The sequence below is a fragment of the Prunus dulcis genome, chromosome 8 (assembly GCF_902201215.1).
Source record: "Prunus dulcis chromosome 8, ALMONDv2, whole genome shotgun sequence".
NCBI classification, from domain to species: domain Eukaryota; kingdom Viridiplantae; phylum Streptophyta; class Magnoliopsida; order Rosales; family Rosaceae; genus Prunus; species Prunus dulcis.
In genome coordinates this window covers 2,405,461-2,433,157 of record NC_047657.1, presented here as the reverse complement: position 1 = coordinate 2,433,157, position 27,697 = coordinate 2,405,461, and the positions used below count along the sequence as shown (strand labels likewise).

The 27,697-nt window shown below is 37.3% G+C and overlaps 3 protein-coding genes across 3 annotated transcripts; 2 read left to right on the top strand and 1 right to left on the bottom strand.

Moving 5' to 3' along the window:
* The first annotated feature begins 466 nt into the window (after window positions 1–466).
* Window positions 467–9,145, top strand: LOC117636517 (eukaryotic translation initiation factor 5B). Its single transcript, XM_034371056.1, has 12 exons — window positions 467–693; window positions 925–3,732; window positions 3,830–3,937; window positions 4,031–4,131; window positions 4,242–4,332; window positions 4,427–4,537; window positions 4,701–4,766; window positions 5,534–5,593; window positions 5,687–6,244; window positions 7,243–7,362; window positions 8,129–8,248; window positions 8,327–9,145. The coding sequence occupies exons 2-12, from the start codon at window positions 985–987 to the stop codon at window positions 8,390–8,392; spliced, it is 4,149 nt and encodes a 1,382-aa protein (XP_034226947.1). The 5' UTR covers window positions 467–693; window positions 925–984; the 3' UTR covers window positions 8,393–9,145.
* Window positions 9,146–9,998: 853 nt separating this feature from the next.
* On the top strand, window positions 9,999–12,236 carry LOC117637437 (pentatricopeptide repeat-containing protein At1g63330-like). The gene has a single exon (XM_034372322.1). It carries the CDS (start codon window positions 10,139–10,141, stop codon window positions 11,969–11,971), a length of 1,833 nt encoding a protein of 610 aa, XP_034228213.1. The 5' UTR covers window positions 9,999–10,138; the 3' UTR covers window positions 11,972–12,236.
* A 4,257-nt stretch (window positions 12,237–16,493) lies between these two features.
* Window positions 16,494–17,458, bottom strand: LOC117637941 (vacuolar iron transporter homolog 4-like). Its single transcript, XM_034372994.1, has one exon. It carries the CDS (start codon window positions 17,390–17,392, stop codon window positions 16,706–16,708), a length of 687 nt encoding a protein of 228 aa, XP_034228885.1. The 5' UTR covers window positions 17,393–17,458; the 3' UTR covers window positions 16,494–16,705.
* Window positions 17,459–27,697: the final 10,239 nt, after the last annotated feature.

Sequence of the window (27,697 nt, the reverse complement as noted above, 5' to 3'; positions counted from 1 at the left end):
AACGAGGCAACATTTAGCACGTCCAACATGATGTCATTGTATGGTGGACATCCAAGGAGGAGTGTTATAAATCCATACATTATGGGTTTATAGGTTATGGATATCCACAATAAATAGCCACTATTAACCTGTCATAATACCCATCATTATATACTTGTAACCTACCAATTATGGTTGGTAAGTGATTTAGGCTTTTGTACCCCTATAAATAGTGGATCCAAATATGAATGAAAGAGAAGTTGATTTGATTCAAATTATACAGTCTCTTTCTTCCTCTTATTTCTTCTTAATTTTATAACAATTTTATTATTTTTAAATAATTTGTGGTATGCCACGACTTCGGTTCTCTTTACGACAAGAGTGTAAAGTTTGTGTATGAAGGTAAAAAATTCCGAGTGGTAACGTAAAAATTGTCTGCCAAAACCATTATTTTCTTAAAAATATTTTTGGACAAAGGCCCAAGGTCCTGGAAAATTATACGAGAGCCCAGAACCGCCTTTCCTCTCCAAGAAATCCAAGCCTACCCAACCCAACCCTAGAAACTTTAAAAGAGAAAACATTTGTTATTGTTGCTCTCTCTCTCTCTCTGAAGCTCGCTCAGTCTTCTTCCCTGTAATTCCAATCCATTCAAACAGTCATTTTCTTCTGCAACCCCTAGGTTCTATTGCTTGTGCTTTCTCCTCACCGCCTCAAGTGAGCTCTCTTTCTCCAATATATAATATACATATATGTGTATGATATATGTGTGTGTTTTTTCTTATAAATATGATCAGATTCTTTCCCACTTTTCTGAAATGATTCTTGCGGTTACTGCTTTCTGATTTTATAAATTTAGATCTAATTCTTTAGCTTCTGAAACATACATAAACAAATACATTTCTGTATCTTTTTTTCTTGATTGTGTTTATTGATTTTGAAATTTAGGATTTTGGAGGGGCTTCGTTTCAATTGTTCCAAAAGATTGTATAATTAGTCGAAACCTCGATGGGTCGGAAGAAGCCGACTACTCGCGACGAAGAGAACCCGCAACCTGCAGGGTCGAAATCGAAGAAGAAGGCGCTGGTAATTGAAGATGATGAGTATTCAATCGGAACTGAGCTGTCCGAGGAGTCTCAAGTCCAAGAAGAGAAAGCTGCTGTTACTGGAAAGAAGGGCAAAAAGGGAAATTCAAAAGCTTCACAGCGCAGGGATGAGGACTTAGACGATGTGGGAAAGGTGGACGAGGGTGATGATGAGGTTCCCCAAGTCGCTTTCACTGGAAAGAAGAAGGGAAAGTCCAAGAAGAGTGGTGGGAATAGTGTGTTTAGCGCTTCAAGTTTTGGGTTGCTTGGTGATGAAGATGAGGGTGTTGAGGATGATGAGAAATCTGGGCTAACAGGGGACGAGGAGGAGGATGCTCCGGTGGTGAGTTTTTCGGGCAAGAAGAAGGCTTCTAAATCGTCAAAGAAAACTGCTGGTAGTTTGTTTACAGGGTCAGCTTTTGATGTCATTGGTGATGAGGACGATAGTGATGGTGAGGTTTTTGATGACTCTGAGGATAAGAGTAAAGAAGATGATGAAAATGAGCCTGTAATTGCGATTACGGGGAAGAAGAAGCCGTCCAAGGGTGGAAAGAAAGTGGGGAGTGTGTTTGCAGCAGCTAGCTTCGATGCCCTTGATGATGCGGATGAGGATAAGGATGAAGAGAAAGATGCGGACGATGATGTTCCTCAGATTACTTTCTCCGGTAAGAAAAAGAAGTCATCAAAGGCTTCAAAGAAGAGTGGTGGTAATGCTTTTAGCGCACCATTGCTTGACGAGGGAAATGATGAACATACTTCTATATCCGAATCAACTAGAGTTGATGATGACGGAGTTGAGGACGAAGATGCATCTGTGATTGCATTCACAGGTAAGAAGAAGTCTTCCAAAAAGAAAGGTAATAGTGTTATTACTGCATCGAGTGAAGAAACTAAGTTTGGGGCTGAAAATACAGATGTAGTTGAACCAGAACAACCAAGTAAGGAAACTAGTAAAATTGAAGCTGACGATGCTAAAGTTAACAAGAGTAAAGAGGTTCCAGAAACTTCAAAAAGTAAGAAAAAGAAGAAGAAAAGTGGAAGGACTGCTCAGGAAGAGGATGATTTGGATATGATTCTTGCTGAGCTAGGTGAGGGGTCTTTTGCATCGAAACCTGCTGCTGCTCCTGTGAAAGAGGAGAAAGTTGAGGTTCAACCTGATATAGTCGCCCCGGTTGATGGTTCAGGTGAAAAGGAAGGTGAAGAAGAGACTGTGGAGTCTGCTGCGGCGAAGAAGAAGAAAAAGAAGAAGGACAAGGAAAAGGAGAAAAAGGCAGCAGCTGCAGCAGCGGCTGCAGGGACTGCTACTGCTTCTGTGGCCATTGAGGATGAAAAACTAGAAGAAAATAAAATTGAACCGAAAGAATCCAAGAAGAATGAAGTGAAAGGTAAAGCAGCAGACAAGAAAGTGCCAAAGCATGTTAGGGAGATGCAAGAGGCCCTTGCTAGGAGGAAGGAGCAGGAAGAGAGGAAGCAAAGGGAAGAAGAGGAGAAACGGAGGAAAGAAGAAGAGGAGAGGCTTAGGCTGGAAGAACTTGAAAGGCAAAAGGAAGAGGCCAGGCGTAAGAAAAAAGAAAGAGAAAAGGAGAAGCTACAAAAGAAGAGACAGGAAGGCAAGCTTTTAAGTGCAAAGCAAAAAGAAGAAGCCCGTCGGCTGGAGGCAATGAGAAACCAGATACTTGCTAATGCAGCTAATGGATCAGGGAGTTTGCCTCTCCCTACCACAGACAATGAGAAAAAAGCTAAACGACCTTTGTATCAGAAAAAGAAGTCAAAAGCAGTACCCAATCATGCAAATGGTGTGGCTCCTGTGAACCCAGTGGAAAGCATAGAAGAAGAAGAAAACCAGCAAGACACCGTTCCTGAGCTGTACTCTGTGGAATTTGACAAGGTTGAAGAGGTAGAATCAGTGGACCTAGAGGACAAATCTGAAGTTGCTGAATCTGTTAAAGAGAATGGAGTCGAAGAAGAAGAAGAAGAAGATGATGATGAAGAATGGGATGCAAAGAGCTGGGATGATGCTGTTGTTAATCTTTCTCTTAAAAGTGGATTTTCTGATGAAGAGGTTGACTCTGAGCCTGAACCTGTCGTGAGAAAAGACATAAAGAGTGCAGGTTCCAAATTGGCAGTTTATCCCCAGAGAAGCGTTCCTTCTCAACCAATAAAATCTCAGGATGCTGAGAATAAGAAAAAACAACCGGAGATTGATGCTGATAGAAGTAGGAAGAAAGAGGCTACTGCTAAAAAAGAAGCCCCAAGTTCAGATTCTGCCACTAAAGAGGGTGAAGATAACCTTCGTTCTCCTATTTGCTGTATTATGGGCCATGTTGATACTGGTAAAACTAAGCTGCTGGATTGTATACGAGGCACAAATGTTCAGGAAGGTGAGGCTGGAGGTATTACTCAGCAGATTGGCGCAACATATTTTCCTGCTGAGAACATCCGTGAGAGAACTAAGGAACTGAAAGCTGATGCAAAGCTGAAGGTCCCAGGTTTATTGGTAATTGATACCCCTGGGCACGAGTCATTCACTAATTTGCGGTCACGGGGTTCAGGTTTATGTGATATTGCCATTTTGGTTGTTGACATCATGCATGGCTTAGAGCCTCAAACAATAGAGTCACTCAATCTTTTGAAAATGAGGAATACGGAATTCATTGTTGCATTGAACAAGGTGAGCTTTATGGTTAAATCCACCCTCTGGATCCCTACTAGTGTCTTATTGTCAATGTTTAATTAGTTTTTGCTTTTCTTGAATGTCCAATTTTTAGGTGGACAGACTCTATGGGTGGAAAACCTGCCGCAATGCACCAATTGTTAAGGCAATGAAGCAACAAACTAAGGATGTGCAAAATGAGTTCAATATGAGGCTTGTACAGGTCCTGTGTATTCCAACCTTGTCTTTTTGTGTCACTTTATTTAATTTGACTTTCTTGGTATTAAAAACCTTCAATTCTTGTATGGGTTGCCAGATTATCACTCAATTCAAGGAGCAGGGGTTAAATACTGAATTGTATTATAAGAATAAAGAAATGGGGGAAACATACAGTATTATACCTACGAGTGCCATTAGGTATGGCTTGTGGAATCTGGCCTTGTCTTTCTTCTTAGTCTCCACTTTGAAGGTTATTTTTTAAAGTATCTTTTCTATATGTCCTGAAATTTGGGTTGTGAATATTGCAGTGGTGAAGGGATTCCAGATATGCTGTTACTGTTGGTTCAATGGACCCAGAAAACTATGGTTGAGAAACTTACTTACAGCAACGAAGTGCAGGTTTGATTTCTTTTGACCTTTTTCCCAGAAATGTAAAGGTTTTTATAACAGTTGAAATGTGAGTAATTTGGTGGGGGTTCATCTTGTGCACCAGTGTACGGTTTTGGAGGTTAAAGTTATTGAAGGCCTTGGGACAACAATTGATGTTGTATTGGTTAATGGCGTGCTTCATGAAGGAGATCAAATAGTTGTTTGTGGCATGCAGGCAAGTATCTAAAACCTTTTTTCACAAGACAATTTAGTAAATTGTGACTTATAATTTTTACAAACTATTGTGATTATTTATTTTACAACTGGTGCAGTCAGCATGTGAAGAAGTTTACATGTGATTGCCATTATTGATATCATTTTCTTTTTGTCTCTTTTAGGGACCTATTGTTACTTCAATTCGAGCTTTATTGACACCACATCCGATGAAAGAACTTCGTGTGAAGGTGAGTTTTCTTCCATTTCCTTTTTACTCGAATTTGCTTTTAGCTTTTTGGTGATTTGGTAAGAGAATGAAATCTGTTACTCCCAGTGAAAGTCCACTGAAGAATAGGTGGAGCAGCATCAGTATTGCTGAAAATGTTAAACGCACATTAAAGTAGATTTTTACTTTTATTTTTTATTATTTTTATGTTTCAAATTTAAATTTAGTTGAAACTTCTTATGAGATTCATTTCTATGGAATGCATCGTCGAGTGCTTATTATCCGGCAGGTATTGGGATTCAATACAGCAGGTGCTGGGTTCAATCCAACACCTGCTAACACCTGCAAAGTTAATATATATTTACCTTTTTAATCATTGAAGCTTTTGGATGGTGCCCTATGACTACTGGATGATAGATGTTAGGCGCCTATTTGTAGGTGCTTAGGTGAGCGTTTTTGCACTGTTTATATTATACAAATGGAAAAAACAGAAACAGCTGTTGGATTTTATGCTGAAATCACAAAAAGACGAACAGTAGGAGAATAAACTGTAAGGTTAAACCACCACATCAATCCTCAAATTTTAAAATTTGAGGAATTCTAATGCACTCTGATGTCAGTGTGTCAATAATTCTTCTGCTTCTCTCATGTTAGAACTTAGTACTTCAGATATAACAAGAATTAGCTCCAAAAATTATATTGTTTTCTCATGTCTTGTATGTATGAATCCTTAATGTCTGAGACTAGGCAGTTGTCACCAGATAATGATTTAATGGTTCTTTATTTCAGGGAACTTATCTGCATCATAGTGAAATTAAGGCTGCACAGGGTATCAAGATTACAGCACAGGTAATTTTGGTTGAAATCAAGGCCAATCCAATTCTACTAATTGTAAACTCCTGTTGTGAGATTTTATTAATTTTTTATGTTTGTTATCTGCAGGGTCTTGAACATGCTATTGCTGGCACTGCTCTATATGTGGTAGGGCCTCGTGATGACTTGGAAGAGGTGAAGGAAGCAGCTATGGAAGACATGAAGTCAGTCTTGAACAGGATTGACAAGAGTGGTGAGGGAGTTTGCGTACAAGCATCTACTCTAGGCTCCTTGGAAGCATTGCTAGAGTTTTTGAAGACCCCAGAAGTTAATATTCCTGTTAGTGGTATTAGCATAGGCCCCGTACATAAAAAGGACGTCATGAAGGCCAGTGTAATGCTCGAAAAGAAAAAGGAGTATGCCACCATCCTGGCATTTGATGTCAAAGTGACACCAGAGGCCCGGGAAATGGCAGATGATTTAGGTGTGAAGATTTTTATTGCTGATATCATCTATCACTTATTCGATCAATTTAAGGCCTATATTGACAATCTCAAGGAGGAAAAGAAAAAGGAATCTGCTGATGAAGCTGTCTTTCCCTGTGTGCTCAAGATTTTACCCAACTGTGTTTTCAACAAGAAGGATCCAATTGTGTTGGGAGTTGATGTTCTGGAAGGCATTGCGAAGGTACTATTATATACATTGAATTTGTTTCACCTTGCTCTCTTTAGTGGGATATACCGTCTGAAATTTAAGTTTATCGTGGCATGACATGTCTATACATTTGGTAAGAGCCCATTGTGTTTATTCTCAGAGTACTGTTTAGGAGTGTTTGGTTAATTTTTTACCATCTTAATTTGTGTCTTTCTGTTCTAGATTCTTTTTTTCTTTCTATTTTGCTTAGATACTTGAGCTGAGACCTCAATGTTGAAAATTTCCCCAAGTAGAAGGATAGTCTGTAATTTTCACCGAGTGAATTATTAGAGTTGTTGAATGTTTAAAGTAGTCTCTGGAAATGATCTTACTGAAAGAGCTCGAGTGTTCCTGTGGAACCTGCCAATGTTTTGCTGGTTCCCCTTTTCATTATTTGGCGGAGCCAAGGATGTAACTCCTGAGCGGGAAAGCCCTTTTATTGCCGACTACTATCTTGGATTAAGTAGTGGAATTTCTCAGAAGGTTTCTCATGCACTTTCACGTGCAATATATTTTGTTTAAACAATGTGCACTTAAAAAGAACAATTAATTTTCAAAATTCATGATTTATGCTTTATCATCCGAAATACCAGACAACTAGTACACGTTCTAGATATTGTTACACCGAAAGCTCATCCCCAGATGCTGGTAAATTATATTTGATGTTTCCAGAGCTAGCTCTTTTGGTTTTTCCTAATTTTTTATCTTCATTTTATCAATACTAGTTCTTGAATCATGTATGATCAAAGTTTGCGAGTTTATTTTTGGTTTAATATGAATAAGTTCCAATCCTGTTATTATGTGTTTAATTCCTTCACCTTTCAAAGCATGTGTTACATTCCTCAACCTTTCAAAGCATGTGTATTATGTTCCGGGGTGTAGATAGTGCTCAGTGCCTTCACAGGAACTTTTTGAAAGTGTTATTTTATAAGATCAATTAAATGTTTGTTAATTAAATCTGGCTGTCTTTATATTATGTGATCTTTGTGCAGGTTGGGACTCCAATTTGTATTCCGCAAAGGGATTTTATTACTATTGGGCGAATTGCATCCATTGAAAATAACCACAAACCTGTTGATATAGCGAAGAAGGGGCTGAAGGTAGCCATTAAGGTATGATAACTTTTGACACTTGTATGTATACGTATTCTCTCTCTCTCTCTCTCTCTCTCTCATGTGTCACTAGTCGGAAAAGTTCAATTTTGTAGCTGTTGCTATTCTTGCCTCGGGTAAATATATGGAGTTGCCCTGTCAAAAATTATAGGGCTTTATGACTTTTGTTATGAATAGTGGGTAGGTTTTTGTTAGATCAATGCTCTTTTGTATAAGCAGTGACGATACTCTTCCATATTATCATTGGAAGTGTAAGTTCTATTATTTGATGTATAACAAGTAACTGCTCACATATTTTCCGCGCAACTTAAATTTTTCACAGGGTTCAGTAGTCGTTTAATATTAGAATCTTAAGTAATTTGAAAATATAGACTTCATGGTCATGGCTCGTTGATTGGGGCTGTAGCTCAATGAAAAGGGAAACTTTGCCTTTTGGAAGCTGTTTATGCCATTTGGAAGGAAAGGCATAAAAGAATTTCTAGACATCAGTTAAAAACTCCCTATGATCATCAAGCTAGTTAATAACTACTGTTTTGAGAGAAGGGGAGGGGGGTTTGATTCCATTGAGGTTAAGTCCTACAGAAGCACTATTCTGATTTTGCAACTAGTCCTTTGATGCATTAATGGCCTTCGCTTTTACTTTTATTTGTTGGCTTTTAGCATTTGACCCATGCTCATCATTGCTTTATGGGTGATCTGGTTCCTGTCTGCTTCTGACTTTCCTTGGCATAGTGCTTATCGCAGTCTTTTCTTTGTGTTTTTGCAGATAGTTGGGACAAATTCTGATGAACAGCAAAAGATGTTTGGTAGGCATTTTGAAATTGAAGATGAACTTGTCAGTCATATCTCAAGGAGGTCGATTGATATACTAAAATCGAATTACCGGGTAAGCTTAAATTTCATGTACAGTTCACTTTTCGGACTATGTCAACTGTGGCTCTTAATTGTAATTTTAAATATTCAGGATGAGCTATCAATTGACGAATGGAAGCTGGTTGTGAAATTGAAGAAACTTTTCGAGATACCATGAGTGAAGCTGATGTGATACCTGAGCAGTTCTTTTATAACACAACACTTGTGGGCTTTACTGACTTCAGCGGCAATCAGAGAGAATGCCGAGATTCCTTGTGGAAAGATTTTTGATCTTTAAGCGACACCAATACATTTAGGCACTCAAGTTCAAATGCCATATGTGGAGAGTGGAGAGGGAGCAGAAGTAGTTCCAGCTCGTGTTTCCATGAGGTCCTTTTTCCAGAGTTGAAAGTTGGGCCTGTTCTGATTTTTTTTAATCATGTTAGGCTACACTACGTTGTTTTGTACTTGTAGTTTGCATCCGTATCTTTTTGGAACTCTAGTCTCTATAGGTTATAATACCCACCTTACAAGTCTGTTGATGGAAAATGTATTTTAGGTGCACGTGAGCTCGCTTTCGAAGAGTAATATTGAAATTTTCATGGCAAACAAGCTTAGTTGTGTCCTCGTCAAAACCCTACTGGGCTGGCAGATAAAACTCGGGAAAATGCTGAAAATCGACAGCGAAGAAGCTAGCAAAATGGCAAGAAAAGCATCTTATCCCTTGTTTTGCTGATGATAAACTCTTTTGTTTTGCTGATGATAAAATACATATGCTTGAAGGAAACCTCAAGAGACTTGACTCTTTTGTTTTGCTGATGATAAAATACATATGCTTGAAGGAAACCTCAAGAGACTTGACTCTTTTATTTTTCATTTTTCCTCCATCGATGGCAAGCCGTCTTATGAAAAGTTTTTGGCTGTTTCTATCTCTAGGATGTTATTTTGCTCCTCGTGACCATTTTAGATATAAGAAATGAAAATTAATAATCCAACATGAGGCTAAAACTGGTGTCAAATAGGCGTTTAATGAGATTTGGCTCCATTTCTCTACTCTCACTTTGATATTTCCTCAAATGTTGGAAGATAGGCATAGGGTATCCTTTTAGGCGAAAGACATTGTGTTTGTTCTTCTTATCAGTAGTGGCACTAATTAGCGAGACAAGTTGGATTTAAAATTTGCATAGGGTTTTAATGCATTTGATGCACTAGGCTATATAATGCAACACAAGTCTCCCAAATACCAAACATTGAATTTAAATTTGATAGTTGATGTACCCGTCTCGCTGCCGATACATTAAAGTGGAAGTCCCCGAGTATTTCAAACGCCAACTCCCCAGTCCAGTACCCAACGAATTGGCTAAATCAACCACTTTACTTTCTTGAGTATTCATCCCTGCAATTGAAGACTATTGAAGACTAGTCCTTGTATCCAAACCCGATTACAAACAGATTGTTTTCTATTTTTCTTATTTATTATTTTCCTATTTTTCTTGATGGCATATCTAGTTAGAAAGTATTTGATTTATACATTTTGGACTGGAAAAAGGAATCGATTAACATACATGTCGTGCTTATAAAAAAACTCCACATATGGCGCCTTAAGGATAAAAATTAAAAATATTGACGACGACTCGAGATAATTAACCCTCTATATTTAATTCATTGGTAACAATTAACCCACTGAAATAAATTTTTTGAAAAAATGATGAAAAAAGAAAAGCCCAACCCTTTCCCGACATAGCATTGTTCTCGAAGTAGTTGCCTAAATGCTAGAAAGGAAATCTAATTCGAAACTCATCGAAACAAAGTTTTTGTCGACTGGATCATCATCCACGCACTTGAGAGCTCCGCCGCTCCCTTTCGAGATTTGGTCTCGCTTCCCAAATGTTGAAGGTTGGCTGAGACTCACTGACTCACTGAGATGCTGAAGATGATGATGCGGAATATAGCTGCTGCTTCTTTTTATTGCAGCAGTCGGAGATGGAGAGGAGGTATGCCTTGTCTTCACTCTAACTCCCTTCTTGTTGTTTTCGACAACAATTACTTTGCTTTCTTTCACTCTCAACCTTCGAAACCAATCAATTCTACAAGAACCAAACTAGACCAGCCAGTGAGAGACTCACCCAAAATCACAAATGTTGAGGATGCTTTCAATATGTTTGATAGAATGCTCCAAATGCATCCTCGGCCTTCAGTTGTTCGTTTCAATCAAATATTGGGTCAAGTTGCAAAATTGAAACATTACTCGGCCGTCATCTCGTTGTATAACCAAATGGGTATGTCGAGAATTGGACATGATGTTTATACCCTAACCATTCTCATAAATTGTTATTGTCATCTAAACCAAATGGGGTTTAGTTTATCTGTATTGGGAAAATTCTTCAAACTTGGTCTTGAACCAAATGTCTTTACCTTCAACACTCTAATCAACGGCTTTCTTCTTGAGAATAGAGTGGCGGAGGCGGCAACCCTTTTCGACAAGATGATGAGGGGAGGTAATTGTCAGCCTGATGTGGTTACTTATGGCACACTAGTCAAGGGCTTTTGCATGAGGGGTGACAACCGTGCAGCTATTCAATTGCTTAGGAAGATGGAGGCAGGGGTTTGCAAGCCTGACCTAGTAGTCTATAACACAATCATCGACAGTCTTTGTAAGGATACACTAGTTGATGATGCATTAAACCTCTTCTCAGAAATGATGTGCAAGGGTATTTCCCCAAATGTCATTACCTATACATCCTTGATTAATGGAGTTTGCAAATTAGGCGAGTGGAAAGAAGCTACAAGGTTGTTGAATGAAATGGTGAGTAAAAATATCTTTCCAGATGTGTTCACGTTCAATGTCTTGGTAGACACACTTTGTAAGGAGGGAATGGTCGTGGAAGCAGAAGGCGTGGTTGAGATGATGATTCAAAGAGATATTGATCCTGATACAGTTACGTACAATTCACTCATGGATGGTTACTGTTTGCGAGGAGAAATAGGCAAGGCACAAAATGTTTTTGAACTAATGCTTAGCAAGGGCTTGATGGTTAATGTTGTTTGTTACAACACGTTGATAAATGGATATTGTAAGCTTAAAAAAATAGATGAGGCCATGATGCTTTTTCTGGATATGTCTCATAAGGGACTAGTTGCAAATACCGTTACCTATAACACTCTTCTGGATGGTTTTGGCAAAGCAGGTAGAATACAGGATACACAAAAGTTGTTCTCTGAGATGCAAGCTTGTGGCCAACTTCCAAATGTTCGAACTTATTCTATTTTACTGGATGGCCTGTGTACAAACCGACAACTTTCTAGGGCAATGCAATTGTTTGGAGAGATGGAAGCGAAGAAGTTGGATATTGATATTGTGATTTACAATATTCTTATTGAAGGTTTGTGCATAGCTGGAAAAATTGAATCTGCAAGGGATCTCTTTTGTGGTTTATCATCAAAAGGACTTCGACCTGATGTGAAGACATACACTATAATGATTAATGGACTCTGTATCGCGGGCCTAACAAGTGAAGCAGAAAAGTTTCTTATCCAAATGGAAGAGAAAGGCTGTTTTCCTGATGGTTGCACCTATAACACAATTATCCGAGGGTTCATCCATAATAAACAGACATCAAGGGCGATGGTACTTATTCGAACAATGGTAGAGAAGGGTTTTTCTGCAGATGCATCAACAATGGAGTTGATAGTTAATTTACTGTCGAAGGATGAAGTAGATCCTGCTTTGTTGCCTTTGATAAAAAAATCACTGTGAAATTAATATGCATTTGTAGACAATGAAATTTGGAACTGCTGCACCTTCAACGAGAATTAATACCAGAAATTAAGGATGCAAGTGAGAAGGCATTTTCACCTCCTGCCACACGCACAACCACTGTAATTTTCCCTTTATCTATGATGATTTATTTACTTTGTATTCCTATCGCTTAGCATCTTGCAGTATATAGAAGGCCAAATATATAAATTTAGGTGTGCCTTCTCACGACTCTCCTAGCTCGAAATGTTTCTATAGATAATTGTCTCCTATTTCAGGTATCAGAAACCTTGACAAAACATAGACCATTATAGGTTAAGTCAATTGACATTGACTTCAAAATTAGTTATCTACAGAGGATCTTTAAAATCAAAGGTTGGTTTATCTCTCTTCCCACATAATGTATAATATATATACTAATGGCTTCTAGTTTGAGGATGAAATAATGAGCCTGCACTTTGGTAACTCATTGATGCTCTGGAGAGGAGTGTGTTATTTTGGGATAGTTCCTTGATTGAACTTGTGTTGAGTACCCATCTTTATGTTAACTAAACTAATTTTCCAAGTTAAAACTCTTTTGTTTCTTGTCTGGTTCATATATACCAGTCAATTTAGATGGTTTGCTTGGTTAGAAGTTGGAACTAGTTAGCCATGATGGAAAATATTTGCCCCAGTGCCAGGATTGGGATTGGAAGGGAAGGGAGAATTTTTACGAAGTGATTTTTGAATGTAGTGAACGATATATTTTCTATCGAAAAGAAAATGAGCTAGTTTATGTTTTCTTTTCATATTTCCACCCATACAGCAAGTAAAACTCATGTGTGTTTGTAAAGCCCTATATTTGTACAATCTGTGTAATTTTGGCGTTGGTTTAGGACAACTGTCGTTTATTGAGTTGGATGGTGCAGTTGCAGTTATTGTGATTGAGTTTAAATGAAATAATAAAATTTGACAGCATTTAATAATAGTTTTGTAATTTTGAGGTTTTTTTCGTTTCGTGATTGTAAAATTACATCCTATTTTTTAGGCATTGGCCTTATATAAATTAGGTAAAATTCATAATATGAAAAATAATTTTACAATCACGTGTAAAAGCTCACATATTTTTTTCAGAAAAAAAAAGACCCTTAAAAAAAATAAATCTAGTATTAGCATTCATAATTCATACAAACTACAATAATCCATGACAATTTTTCATATTATATAGTATTATGATTTGATTATCAATACAAGCAAAATTATATTTCTCAATATAAACAACCAAGCGAACACTATCATTGATATCTCATTTGGTTCCGTGCGGCAAAACCTAAGCCTCGAGACATTAAGACGTAAGCTTTTTTGACAAATTATTTTAATTAAGAAAATATAAAACAACTCAAAAGGACTTTAAAAAAAAAATTACAATATATAAAAATAAAAATATATATATTTTGTGGTTAGAAATAACTCACCTCAGAAGTGACAAGGTTCCAAACATTAAAATAGAGGCAAGTGCAGTGATTCTATTGGATGAATGAAAAGAAGATGGTAGGATTATATGGAATTTAATCAGAAGGCAGAGTTTTGGTCAAATAGGGGATTTCACAAACCAAACTGTGGTGTCTTTATTGTATGAGCCAGACTACATGAAACACATCGTTTCATTAAAAAAAATTCAGACATCTCAATCCAACGTCGTTTAAGAAAAACAAAAGTTGAGTTAGGGTTGGGTCTTCTTCTTCGCGAGGAATTAGCTATTGACGGCGCCGAACAGAGCTTATATCGCATGGCAACCATAGCTGCTGCGCCCGTTGCAAGGTTCAACTAATTTCGCTCAAGTGTCGAATTCCGGCGTTATGAGGGTCAATTGACCACTTTTGTTCCAAAATGAATCCGTTTATGAGTGTACTCAGTTAATTTTAAAATTAGTATAACATCACTCGTAAAAAATTGAATCATATTAATGATATTGTAGTGTCAAGTGACGAGAAAAAAGGACTCGAGTTACCCATATAACAATTACCATCCTATATATATGGAGGTGGCATGTTTTTCCTAATCGTTCCCAAATTTCCTACATAATCCATCAAAGCAAAAGACTCGAGGCTTTCCCATACTGCAATAATGCAATTGGTGCTTTTTCGGTTATAGTCGAGTCATTGCCTTTTCCTTATCCACTACGTCATATATATATATATATATATATATATCGTCATTATCAAAACTTTTGTGTTGTTGGCGACACTACGTGCCGGATAACGTGATGATTATTTGTCCCATTGATTGAGACAAGTGGATATGGAAGAAGACGAAGAGAAATTTACAAAGTTCATAGATGTGTCCTTGTAGTTTGTGTACTGGTAAGTTACAAAGTTTACAGACGTGTCTCCGATTTGAGTCAGAGGCATATCCCATAAAATTTTCTAACAAAAACAATATGAAATAATTAAAAATACGAATAAGGTCTTAGTTTAATTGTACTTACCAATATACGTTCCAAGTTAAAATTCCAAATAAAAAAACGAACGTTCACCCTTCATCTTAGGGACATTGATTAGAGGTAGATCCATTAAGGCGTAAGGAGGTGCAGCTGCACTTCCCCTCGTCGGAAAAACCATTGTAGGTGCTTCTAATTGCACATTTGCTCAACTGGTGTACAGATTACCTTATTTCCATTTTCAACATTTAAGTAAACGTCTTTGTTCTTTTACTTTAATTTATGTTTATATTACTCTATTTACTTAAGTTTACAATGTAAATAAGGAAGTACCCCTCATTTGTATTCAAATAAAAATATTAGAAAATCAAATTCCTACCAAATCAAAATATGAAAAATCGGTTTTAGTGCAAAATAGGCTAAAAATGATGGCTCATTAAGTCAATATATACTTCATACTAAAATCCCATAAAATCAAGTTTTCTTATTTGATGTGTAAGGAATAAAAGCCGCCAAAAATTATCTTGAGAAAATGATTATTCCGAAAAACCATTTTTCATATTTAATCAATTTTGCACCTCCGCAAAAAAATTTCTGAGTCCGCCACTGCATTGAGTATGACAAAATTAAAAAGTTGGGTAACTTTATTGGTCAAATTTTTTAAAGGGGAGCTTAGTGGGCAAACTTGCACTTCCTTCAAAATAAGGCTACATACATTTTTATTTATTTTACAATTTGTATATATCCATAAATTTTGAACTCACAACCTCCACAACATGTTAAATATATTACTTGAGTTTAATGTAATTTCTTTTTCTAAAATTGGAACTCCTAATAACAACCTCCAACATATTAAATATATGACATTTTTTTAGTGCTGTTTTTCTTTCAAATGTTTTTTTAATGCAAAATGATAGTCTAAACTACAAAGAGGCCAACGAAATTTAGCTCTGTGGCAAAGGGGACGTAATCTGCTGTCCCCTTTTTCCATGCCCATTCGTGTCCCTTGCATAATTTTTTGACACGTGCCTATACTTAACCCCAATATAACATCCATATGACCGACAACATTTGCCTCTCCTCCTCATCGCCGGCCAACCTCATCCCCTCCTCCTCCCCTATGTCAAGCTGGTTGGAGTTGATGATAGAGCACTTGAACACTGATGCCGTTAAAGAAATCACAAAGATCGGACTTGTCTATCATATCAACTTTGCACCTAACCCTTCCACCTTCTCTAAAGTCTGACAAATTCACCACCTTTTCCTTTGATATTTTGAGTGGAATTGGAGAATTGGATTTGATGACATAATTTTCACCGTTGATCTCAAGAAAAGGGCAATTTTAGGGTTTCTAATTTTCCTCTATCCTAATTAATTATTGATTATATAATTATGTATGAAAGATAAAAACTTTCTAAACTATTAAACCGGAAAACGCAGGTTTTAGGGTTTCTAATTTTCCTCTATCCTAATTAATTATTGATTATATGATTATGTATGAGAAATAAAAAATTTCTAAACTCTTAAACAGGAATTCATGCCACGTGAAGGAGGGAAGCCAGGTACCATTTTTCTTCAAAGAGTGATGGCTTTGTGAAGGTTCCAATGGGGAATATCAACCCACAAATTGCTTTCATAAGGATTGCAATATCCAAACATTTTCCCCCAGCCTTCCAAGATGTGAGACCTGTGAGGTTGCCATAGATAGGAGATTGAGAGAGACTCAGGGGAGAGGGCTGGTCTGCGGTGATGAGGACAAGGGATTGTGGCGGGTTGGACACTGGTGGCAGTTTGGTTATATTTGTTCTTTTAATGTTTAGTTTTTATTTTTCTAATTTATTCAAGTTAACAATGTTATATTAGGGTTAAGTTGTTGGACACATGTCAAAAAATTATACAAGGGATACGACGGGACATGGAAAATGGAGACAGCGAATCTCATCCCGTGAATAAGCGTCTTGATTTGTAGACTAGTGGTTTCAGGTTGCAAACCTTGATTTGATTTGATAGTGTGTGTTAGAATAAGTTCTTTGTTGATTAAATTAAAGAGGCCCCGGGGAGATCCCACTTACATTCCTCAAAATAAAAGATATGATCAGTTATGTGCGTGATCTTTAGTACTTTTATTCCCCAATAATACTATGCGTTTCCTTTCTTTTAAGGCTCAACTTACACCAAGAAAATTAGCAAAACTCACTCCCTATACACATCTTGTCATCTTTCATTACACAAAAACCAAAAGCAGAAAAAAAGGGAACATAAAAAAGATGAAACATCTAATAACACAGTTACAATGGATGTGAGATCAAGGTGTTTCACAGCCCACTAGAGCCAATCAACTTGGTTAACCCAAAGGTTATAGCCATGGCCATCCAACCTCCAACCAAAACCCTCATCATTGATCTCATAATTGGTGCCTTCCCTAATTTAGCCCCCAACCACCCAAACACCACCAAAGCCAAGCTCACAGCTGCAGCCACAACTCCTAACCTCACCTTATACTCCCTTATGAACGAAGCTGCTAGCAATGGGACCATTGCCCCTACTGAAAACGCAAGAGCTGAAGCAGCCGCAGCTTGCAACGGGTTGGGCAGGCTCTCCTTTTCATTGTCTCCCTCGCTATCACCATCTTCCGCCACTTGTGCCAGAGTCTTTTGCTTGTTCTGATCGTCCCTTTTCATTTGAGCCACCTCTATGTCCAACTGGGAGTACACAGAGACAAACTCTCCAATGGCCATGCTGCATGCCCCGGCTACTAGTCCGGCGAACCCAGTTAGGATCATGGCCTTGATGTCTTCCTTGACAGCTCCCACGCCCATCATCAACGACGCCGTTGAGATTAAGCCATCATTGGCGCCTAGGACAGCAGCGCGAAGCCACTGGGAGCGTTTTGAGTAGTCGAACTCGTTTTGATCTAGGGTTTGTTGGTGTTCTAGGTCGTTTGTGGTGATTGGGATGGCACACTTGCCTTCGTTAAGGGATGTTTGGCTGTTTGGCGCCATGGGAAAATGAATGAGAAAAGTGGATAATGGGGAAGGATTAAGGATTATGGATGTGTTCTTCTGAAATGAGGGAGAGAGAGGTTTGAGAAGTGTGGAGGACACACGCACTCAACTAAGGTATTTATGGTGGAAAAGGTTCAATTATGGGGGAGGCAAAGGTGGGGGATAGCCACTAATGGGAAAAAAAGCAAAGAACAAGTGTGTTTATTTTTTGCTTCATTTGAAAAATAATTAGTTAATTTGACTAAATGCCTTGGTGGTCAAATGGCTGAGACTTGCGTCGTAGTTTGGTAGAAAGTGGAATTCATATGATATGTCCACTAATTCAGTACGGAAGTGAAACCCTATAAGCATGAATTTAACTGAGATATCATCTGAAAAAGGTGAAATAAATAGAAGGGAAAACTAATTCTAAAATAAAAAGAGTGAAAGCAGAAATCATTATATTAATTTAAGTTTTTGATTTACATATGGGAATAAAACTTTTAGAAAGATATTTTAAAAGCAGATACCCTTAATACCTTGTTCTCTTATACAAGTGATCCACGACAATGCTCAAAGTTTTAGTGATGCAAATCCTACCAGGTGTTGACCTTAAATGTATGAATGCTCAATATCTTCAGAGGATAAAAAGAAAAAAAAAAAGAAAAAAAAGTAGCACCTAAAAAGAAAAAGAAAAAGAAAAAGAAAAAAGAACGATATTGTAATATAGATAGATTTAATATATAGCTGATAAAATTATTGAGGGCCGAATAAAGTTGAGCTGAGATTGCTGGTGGATCTCGACCAGCTTTCGCTTTGAGCCAATTGTTCCATAAGCTTCTAATATTTGAAATTAAGAAGAAAATTAAAGATGCAAATGTGGGTTAGGTCAGTTGATTGAGTCCGTCTTCTTGCACTCATGTTCAAATCTCCCTCTTTGTAGATTAATTTAAACTATCACTTGTATCAAAATAAAGAAGAAATTCAAGATCGGAAATTCGAACAAACAGACAAATGTGATCAGAGGAATAAAACTGATAAGCAAGAAGAAACGTAAAAGGAAATTAAAGACATACTTTTAAGCAGTTACACCAGTAAAAATAAAAAATAAAAAATAAACCGAGTTCATGAGCAAAGCGTGACTATGGAACCAGACAAAAACTGGAAAGACAAACCCTTATGCAATCTTTCGTACATGGTTATCAAAACGGATGCAATAATTCAAGGCTTTCCCTTCCCTTTATGTCTTTTTCTAACTCTTTCGGTTATGGTCTTCTTATTATGTAGTTTATATTTTGGTATATTAGCTTTGCTTCTCTGAAAGAATCAAGTGGACGTGGTTTCCATGACACTGGTTTGCCAGAAGCATACTACATATAAAATGTAATTGACCCAATTTTCTGTGGATTCTAAACTACTTCCTGATCCCATAGACATCAAATCAGTGGGATTTATAAATGTTAGCTCATATAAACATGTGCTGCAGTTAACCCAAATTTGTGCCAACCAAAAAGAAAGAAGCTCCAATCTGTTCATAAAAGAGTAAACAGATTGAATGTTATACTATCAAATTGTCAGTTTCATATGACTTATATGATAATCATGAGTGTCCATTAGTAAAAGAGTTCATTATAAGGCTTTGCCAAATTAATCGAAATCCTCGATTATCGTAGTGGAAGTTCAACAAAATTTCATCGAGTCCAATAAATCAAGAGTCACCAAATCTGCTCAAGAAAGATGTGTTAGTACACGCGTTAGTATGTGATAATGGCAGTGGGGTATAACTCAGTTGGTTGAGTTCTTCCACTTCCACCCATGTGGGTAGAGGTTCGAACCATAGACATCCAATGATATTTGTGTAAACCCTCTTCCCATGTCAGCAGTATATTCATTAGCTGCTTTGTAATATTCTTTTGCACCACCATTTGATTAATAAATTCCTATCATATGTATGCCACAGAACACCAACTAAGTATGATTGCTGAAGAACCTACTAAAAAAAAGTTGAGCAATGGATTGCTGAAGAAGAAAGCACTGAGTGTCGATAAAGAAAGAGTGGGGATTGGATAATATAAGAAAATGGAAGGGAGTGTGCATTCCATACGAATGCCACCACCACCTTGATTTTAAATTGAGTCAAAGAAAACGAATTAGGGTTCTTTATCTTCTCTCGTCCTTTCTTTTCAGCGTCCCACAATCCCACTCAAATTGCTTTTTTATGGCCCTATTTGGAGCAATAAATGACTTTTGTTTTGTGTACAGCCAACGTACCAAAGAAGCTTTTTGAATGTCTGTGTTTTAATTCTTTTAGTGGACCACCCAATTGTTTTCTCTACTTGAAGCCAAAACCTCTCCCTGATCATGGCCAAGCAACAACTTTGGATAGGTAGCTAAAAAAGTATATTTAAATCATTATCCCAAACAATGGGTGAATGATATCAATCTAAATCTTTCTTTTTTGGTTATATCTAACATATATACTCATAGAATAGGCTCTTTCTACCACATTATTTCCGAAATCAAACTCTCGTTGTGAAATCATGGATTTAATCTTGTTATGAAATTATAGATTTAATTATTATGTATTGTCCCAATCTCTTGGACGTCCAAGAGATTGTGGTCACCCACCGTTGGATATTAATCCAATGGTTCAAAAAAGTATCTTAAAAGGAGTGCAAGAGCGAGTAAACCGTTGAATTTACATCCAACGGTGAGTGACCACAAATCTCTTGGACCCTGTAGTCCAAGAGATAAGGACTGTCTTTAAGTTATACTTGACTTTTTCTTTAATCATGCCTTATCATTTATAAATCATGCATGTAGATTTTCCCTTTAGCATCAAAGAACCAAACTCTTTTTTCTCTCAAAACCAAAGCACCTCTTCTCCGTTCAATCACTCTTCTTCTCCAAACTTACATTTTGTTTATCTCTTTTCATCTTCTTAAAAGATAAAAGATTACAAAATAAACCAAGACTATGTATAGTTACTCATATACTTTTTTTTTTTGCATGGAATGGAAAATTGTGAAAAATGGGAGTCAGCTCATACTTCGTGTAGGCTATAGACTTTCGACAGCACAACAGATTATGATGTGTCCCCAACTCGTTTTGTCCCACACTTATAACAATATAGAGAGTGCCCTTGTATTTGGTGGGACTCTCTGTGTATCAACGTTTGGTTAAAGGCTTCGGTCGCACACAAAAATTTCTCCTCCTCCTCGTCGAGGGTTACATCGTCTAGAGACTTGAATCATTACATTAGTTTTATACTTAATACGAAGTCTTTCATTTTCGTTTCATTGTTTAGGTTATACTTAAAAAAGAAAGTCCTTTCCTTTGGGTGGTCGATTGTAACAACATTATCGTAGCATTAGTGTTTCATGCGGTGGCCCACTTTGATCTGGAGCTGCATGTAGAACAAGTAATGGTAACATTGAGCTAATACCATATGCAATATGTTGGACAAAAATAAAACCAACCTAATTTCTTTCACGTCTTTTTGTTGCCCCAATTCACCACTGTCTGAGTGAGTTTGCTGGGATGGGACTGCATTGCCTCCACAATATAATATGGAGACTACTGGTCATGGTGTGTGTGATGTTTTTGTGGGTTAGGCCTGTCATATCCATATCGAGTTCAATTGGATTATAGTGGAATACACCTTGAATTCAACAAGGGGATCAACTTCCAAAAAGGAGTTAGTTTAACACTCTTCTGTGTGTGCACGAGAGCTCATGTCTTCTTGTTTCAGCTCAAATCACAAAAAAAATACAAAAGAAAAGTACATGCATCTCGTTACCAAAGGTAGATAATTTTAGGGCCATTTAGAAGACATTTGTGCTCATATAAGTATTTTTGTAGGAGCGCTTGTATTATAAAGGCTCGTTTGGAAGTGGTTTTAGTTTTAGATAGGTCAATAATCACTTTAAGTGGTTTTAATTGATTTTATGGAGAAGCATATAGGAGGTGTTTTTCCCCGTAATCATTCAAACCCACTTAAAGTGATATATGGAGACGCATGTTGGAGTTGCTTCTCCCCACAAGTGATTGTGGCCCTCCGAAAATCACTCCTAAACAAGTCCTTAAATGAATATAAGGTAAAATGATTCTCCATAGCAGTGATTATTGGTCTCTCCAGAATTACTCCCCCAACAAGCCCTAAGTAAGTTGAAATATTTATAAAAAATCTAAGTGTTTATGGGAAAGGGACTTGGAAGTGATTTCCAAAAGAACACCTCTAGAAAACGCTTTTATGTCCACAAAAACACTTTTAAAGTTGTATGTCAAACCCTTTCAGAAGTAGTACCAAATCAAAACTCGAATTTACTATTCCTTTAAGGACAAATTGCAATGGCCTTTCCAGCACAGTAGAGAAAAAGCCTCGTAAATATGAATGGGCAGATGAGCCCAAACAAACTTATGATGATTGGTTTCTAGTAGTAAGAATTCTATAACGAGGGTATTATCTAAGGTCTTTAGATGAGGCCATATGTCATAGTTATTAGTTTAAACTGACTAGTTTAATTCAATGATTAAGAGATAAAATTTTATTTAAGGTCTTTATATAATGCCCTCATTATAGAATGACTTGTTTCAAGCAACTTTGATTCTCGATTTGGGCTTCTTCTGTTTTGGAGTGTTTGAAATGGTTGTGCCATATATCCCGTGGTCCTCCTCAAAGCCTCTAAACTGCATGGTGTACCAAATGGAGGCTGAATATTGATATTCTTTTATCCCGTGAACTTTAAGATATTTTCCAACTAGGGGAAGACCTAAATGTCACTAGTCATGAACAATGAAACTAGAAATATTTCATGTCTACGTTACTTGAAAGGCCAATAATTCTTAAAATGTAAGCGCAAAGTAGGCCCCATAGAGGGCTTCCCACAAAAATATAGGAAAAAAGAATTAGAGCCTTGAATTTTCTTTCTACTGCACTAAAACCTTAGGAAAAAGGAAAAAAAAAAGAAAAAAGAAAGTAATATGTAGTTCACTTCAGTAATCTGAAATGTCCATTTTTGTATTTTCAATTTAGAAAGGGAGATGTTATTAGCAGTTCTTTTTTTCTTTTTGGTTGGATATTATGCACTCCTCCTTTTTAGTTAAAAAATAAAGGCTAAAAATCACTCTTGGTCCCTGTAGTTTGGCACTTCAACCACTTTTGACCCTATAGTTTTAATTCCGTCAATTTTGACCGTGTAGTTTCGTATTTGTAGCAATTCAAGGACAAGTTAGTATTCCTGTCAATTTCTTTGACGGGGCAAGGGGCAATTTTATCAATCCAAAATCCTTGAGTATAAAAACTCGTCTGAAACTTCCCTAATTTCATATTAAGGCTTGAAATTGGTCATTTGTGTTTAGGTTTCTTCAAAAATTGGGATTAGTGGTTGAATTTTGTGTCCTAATATAAAATGGGGAGAATTTTAGATAAGCTTTTACGCTATAGGGTTTTGGATTGACGAAATTGCCCCTTACATCATTAAAGAAATTGACAAGAATACTAACATGTCCTTGAATTTCTACAAATATGAAACTACAATGGCAAACTTGATGAAATTGAAACTATAAGGTCAAAAATGATTGAAGTGCCAAATTACAAAGACCAAAAGTGACTTTTGGCCAAAAATGAAATATAAAGGAGTGCAAGATCACTATTTTGAAGTGTTAATATCATTTCCCTTCAGAAATCATCCCTAAAAAAGAAAGCTCACTAAAAGTATTTAAGTATTTTATCATTATCATTGTCTACCTGTTTGATTCTAATTAGTTTGTCCAAATGAGATCCCGAATTTCTGCACATAGAGATTATGCCGTTAAACTGTACGTAAGAATATGCCGTTAAAGATGGCATGAAAACTAAAGTACGTAGGGACCACATACGATGAAAAGAAGGCATTCAAGGGCTGATTTATCTATATATTATACAGAGCCCAGTCCTTTTCCTGTAGTCCTAATTAATCACTAATGTCCTTGTTATGTTGCTCTCGCCACCATTTCCAGTCAAAAACTCGAATCAAATAACACTTTGAAGTTCTTGGAAGACTTGGAATTTTTGACATGCGAAAGCATAATCTATACATATGCATATATCACAGGAAAATTATCCGAGAACTTCTCTGGTAACCATGTTCTAGTGGCATTTGGGAAGTGGAAAGGCTTGCAAATTATACATTATAAGGTTTACCTGCCAAGAAATTTCCTCAATTAATTAAGATTTTATGTCAACATTTCCAGTAGCTTGTGGAGGTAGACATCTCTATTTATCCTCTATGGCACCCATGAGCTTTTCAGGATATCATTTATATTTTCTTACGTTGTTTCTTGGTAATTTGGTCATCACATTAATGCGTGTGTGTCTATATATATATACAAGCCTCTCAGCAATCTATAACAAATATGGCAGTTCCACAAAGAACAAGCATGCTAGTTGAGCTTCATCACTCAAAGCAATTTTGCTTTTTTTTAATTCTAGTATTCTCTAGCACCATATCTACGAACCATGCATGCAACCAAACTGAGCGCAGCTCTCTCCTGTCCTTGGCTCTCAATCTGTCTTCTCCTACTTTAAATTGGAATTCTGATAATTGTTGCTCTTGGAAGGCGTCACTTGTAAAGATGGATGGGTAACCCAATTGCTCTTACCCTCCAAAGGGCTCAAAGGAGGTGAGTTTCCCTTTTCCCTTGGTTCTCTCACACAACTCACCTTATGGTTCACTTGAAATCGGATTCCTCTTGTCGTTGAATCGCCTTGAAATCCTTGATTTGAGCTATAACCTTCTTTCCGAAGAGCTTCCATTTTCTCTACCATCAGTAGTAATATCCAAGTCGTGGATTTGTCCAGCAATTGCTTCCACGGTGCAATCCCATCTTCGTTCTTTCCAACATGCTTGGAACTTGACTAGTTTCATTGCCAGCAACAATACCTTCACCAGATTTATCGCGTCCTCTATGTCTTCATTCTCCCCCCTTCATTAGGGTACTAGATTTTTCCTTGAATAAATGTAGTGGCAAAATTTCTCCCGAACTAGGGGAATGTTCCAAACTACAGGTTTTTCATGCTGGTTACAATAATCTCTCTGGAGAACTTCCGGATGATATCTATAATGCAACAACACTTCAAGAAATTGCTTTACCGATGAATTCGCTTAACTGACCCGTTAGCAATAGAATTGTCAATTTCACCAACCTTGCAGTCCTCGACCTCTAGCATAATAACTTGATTGGCAAGCTACCTAAAAATACTAGGTAACTCTCCACGCTAAAACTCATGCTCCTTCATTTCAACAATTTAGAAGGTTCTCTGCCCCCATCTTTGATGAACTGCACAAGCCTTATAGAACTGAATCTGGGATTCAACAACTTCGAAGGAGAAATCTCCACCCTAAATTTCTCCACACTTAGTCAACTTAGTAAACTTGACCTAGGAAGTAATTCCTTCAGTGCTCACTTGCCAATACGCCTTTACCCAAGCAAGTCCCTGAAAGCAATTAGGCTATCTAGAGGGGCAAATACAACCTGAGATTCTTTCATTAAAATCCTTGTCCTACCTTTCGCTTGGTGCCAGCGAACTGACAAATGTCAGAGGGGCAATGAAGATATTAATGGGTTCCAAGAGTCTTGCGACCCTCCTTCCGTATAGTTTTGTAGGTGAGGAAATGCCGACTGATGAAGACATGGTTGGTTTCGACAGATTCGAAAATCTTTGAATTTTAGCTTGGGTGATTGTGATCTCACTGGTCAAATACCTATGTGGTTATATAAGCTCAAAAAGCTAGGGATCTTGGACATGCCTTTTAATAGAATCACAGGATCAATCCCTAGTTGGTTGGGAACTCTTCCAAGGCTCTTTTATATGAACTTTGACTCCAACCTAATTTCTGGTGAATTTCCAAAGGAGCTATGCAAACTACCCATGTTGGTATCTGAACAAGCTGCAGCTCAAGTAGACCATAATTTTCTTGAACTGCCTATCTTCATCCAACCTGATGGTGCTCAAGCTTTACAATACACCTATTTGTCTTTTTTGCCGCCATCGATATACCTACACAACAATAGCATTAGTGGCAGCATACCTGTTGAGATTGGTGGACTGCAGCTTCTTCATGCGTTGGATCTTAGCAACAACTTCTCCGGAGAAATTCCAGACCAAATATCCAATCTCAAAAATATGGATACGGTGGACCTCTCTGTGAATCATTTGTCTGGAAAAATCCCAACATCATTGAAGAGTCTTAATTTCTTGTCATTTTTCAATGTCTCCTACAATAATCTTGAAGGACAATCCCAACAAGTACTCAGCTCCAAGGCTTCAATGCCTCTGCATTTGAGGGGAACCAGAAACTTTGTGGTGCCCCCCCACCCAAATGGATGCCTGGGAACTAACGGGATTGATGCAGGTAATAAGAATAATCAAGATGTGGACAATGGGCACGAAATCCCATGGTTTTATATTTCCCTTGCGCTTGGATTCATTGTGGGATTTTGGGGAGTTTGTGGTCCCTTAATGTTTAAGAAGAGATGGGATGTGCATATTTCCAATTTCTAGACAATTTACAAGACAGACTCTATGTAATGATCACAGTGTGTGTGACCGCGATGCAAAGAAGGGTTAGGACCTAGATTGTACTTTATCCTTCATGTATTTCAGCTTTTTTGTGTATTGATCTCTTAATTCTTTTCAGCAATCAGGCTATTCTTTATGTTAATGAACAAAAAATAAAAAGAACAATAAAAACGATACGATACAGAGAAAAACATGTTATAATCTCCTTATAGCTTGATACTTACAATATATATCACAATTGAAGGATCAATCAGAGCTAGAGGTGCCATTTCTTCACTCTTGCATCTCCATAAACCTGCGAAACCCTTACAGACTTGTCTCTCCTAACTGTAGTCCATCGCTTACCCCACAAACTTATGTCTCAAAACCCATTCAGTTTATAACAAAGAAAGACACACAATGAAAGACCCAGACAGCAAAATTCCTAAACACCATCTTTAGGTTTATACAAATTCTATCTCCAAGATTACCCTCTTTCTTCTATGTAGCACTCCACCTGAACACGAGAGCGCCATCCAACTCAAACATACAAGCAAAAAACCATCACTCACTCGACCCAAACCAACATTTTGTACCCACTGTACAAAATATCATCACCACTTCCTCACCATCTGTCCAATAAACGTACATTTGTCTATATCTTTGACTTTTTGATTACCCTTTCGAGTACCTAACCTAAACTTCAGTCAAGGCAGTACACAGTCCTGATTCAACATGATTCACAATGCATGTGGAGAGGAACCTTGATACATTCTCTCCACACATACCACCTTACAACATCATTTACACTCTATGAAACACGAACATGGTTCTAATCTACTTCCGATACGTTAAAATCTACTACCAATACGTTATAAAAAATCTGCTTCCAATAAGCCATTAAGGCCTCATCAAACAGTTCACAAAAATCCACCATACTTTTTGTTCATTTTTCGAAGACCAATTACCACTAAAAGAAGTACAAGTATGCATGGAGATAACGAGGAAGTCCCTACACATTCACCTCCTCTAAAAGTACACCCTACAACCTTATTCTTGTACTTCTGACCTCACAAATACTAAACCCTGAAAAACCATGCCCAATTGAATAGGGCTTTGGCATCACTTGTCATAAAAAATAAAAAGATTAAGGAGAGGCACATATGCATCCAATATCAAGATCAATCACAAATACTAAGGAAATAAAATCTAATGTGGCGTAGTGAAAATCCATCTACATACACAGTACATAGGCAAAATGGATTATTCACTATCTAAAACCATAAAGAACTAAAAAACAGGTACCAGAACATAAACACCAAATTCAATGCCAAATCTCAAACTATCCCCATTTCATTGCTTCCTGATGTCCCAAGCTATAGGACAAATTATGCCACTTTGCTTCCCAGGAACTAGCCAAAAACCTCTCACTTGAAACATGAATGTAACAGGTAGTCATCTCATCTAAAAGAAACATATTTAACATATACATACTCTCTCAATGTATAGGAACAGGGAAACCAAATCTACCATGGAGGAAGACTTGTTTAGCAAAAGTGTAGTCTCCCCACTACCCACTCTGGTGATCAATAGTTATACCTTTCTCTTTATAAGGCAAACACAAATACAACTGGGGTGATTGAAAAAACAAAAACAAAAACCCTTAGCATTTTGATAGCATATGTGACAACAAATATATATTTGTTTTATGTTCAAAAACTAGCATCAAATAGTCAAAACACTGCGATGCATCAATGTTGCATCCTAAGGTACTTTGGAAA

Excerpts from the sequence above, each read along its gene's own strand:
- LOC117636517 (XM_034371056.1), top strand. The coding sequence starts at position 985 with ATGGGTCGGAAGAAGCCGACTACTCGCGACGAAGAGAACCCGCAACCT. Across the intron at positions 3,938-4,030 it reads TCAATATGAGGCTTGTACAG|ATTATCACTCAATTCAAGGA; the intron begins GTCCTGTGTATT and ends ATGGGTTGCCAG. Across the intron at positions 7,363-8,128 it reads GGCTGAAGGTAGCCATTAAG|ATAGTTGGGACAAATTCTGA; the intron begins GTATGATAACTT and ends GTGTTTTTGCAG.
- LOC117637437 (XM_034372322.1), top strand. The coding sequence starts at position 10,139 with ATGCTGAAGATGATGATGCGGAATATAGCTGCTGCTTCTTTTTATTGC.
- LOC117637941 (XM_034372994.1), bottom strand. The coding sequence starts at position 17,392 with ATGGCGCCAAACAGCCAAACATCCCTTAACGAAGGCAAGTGTGCCATC.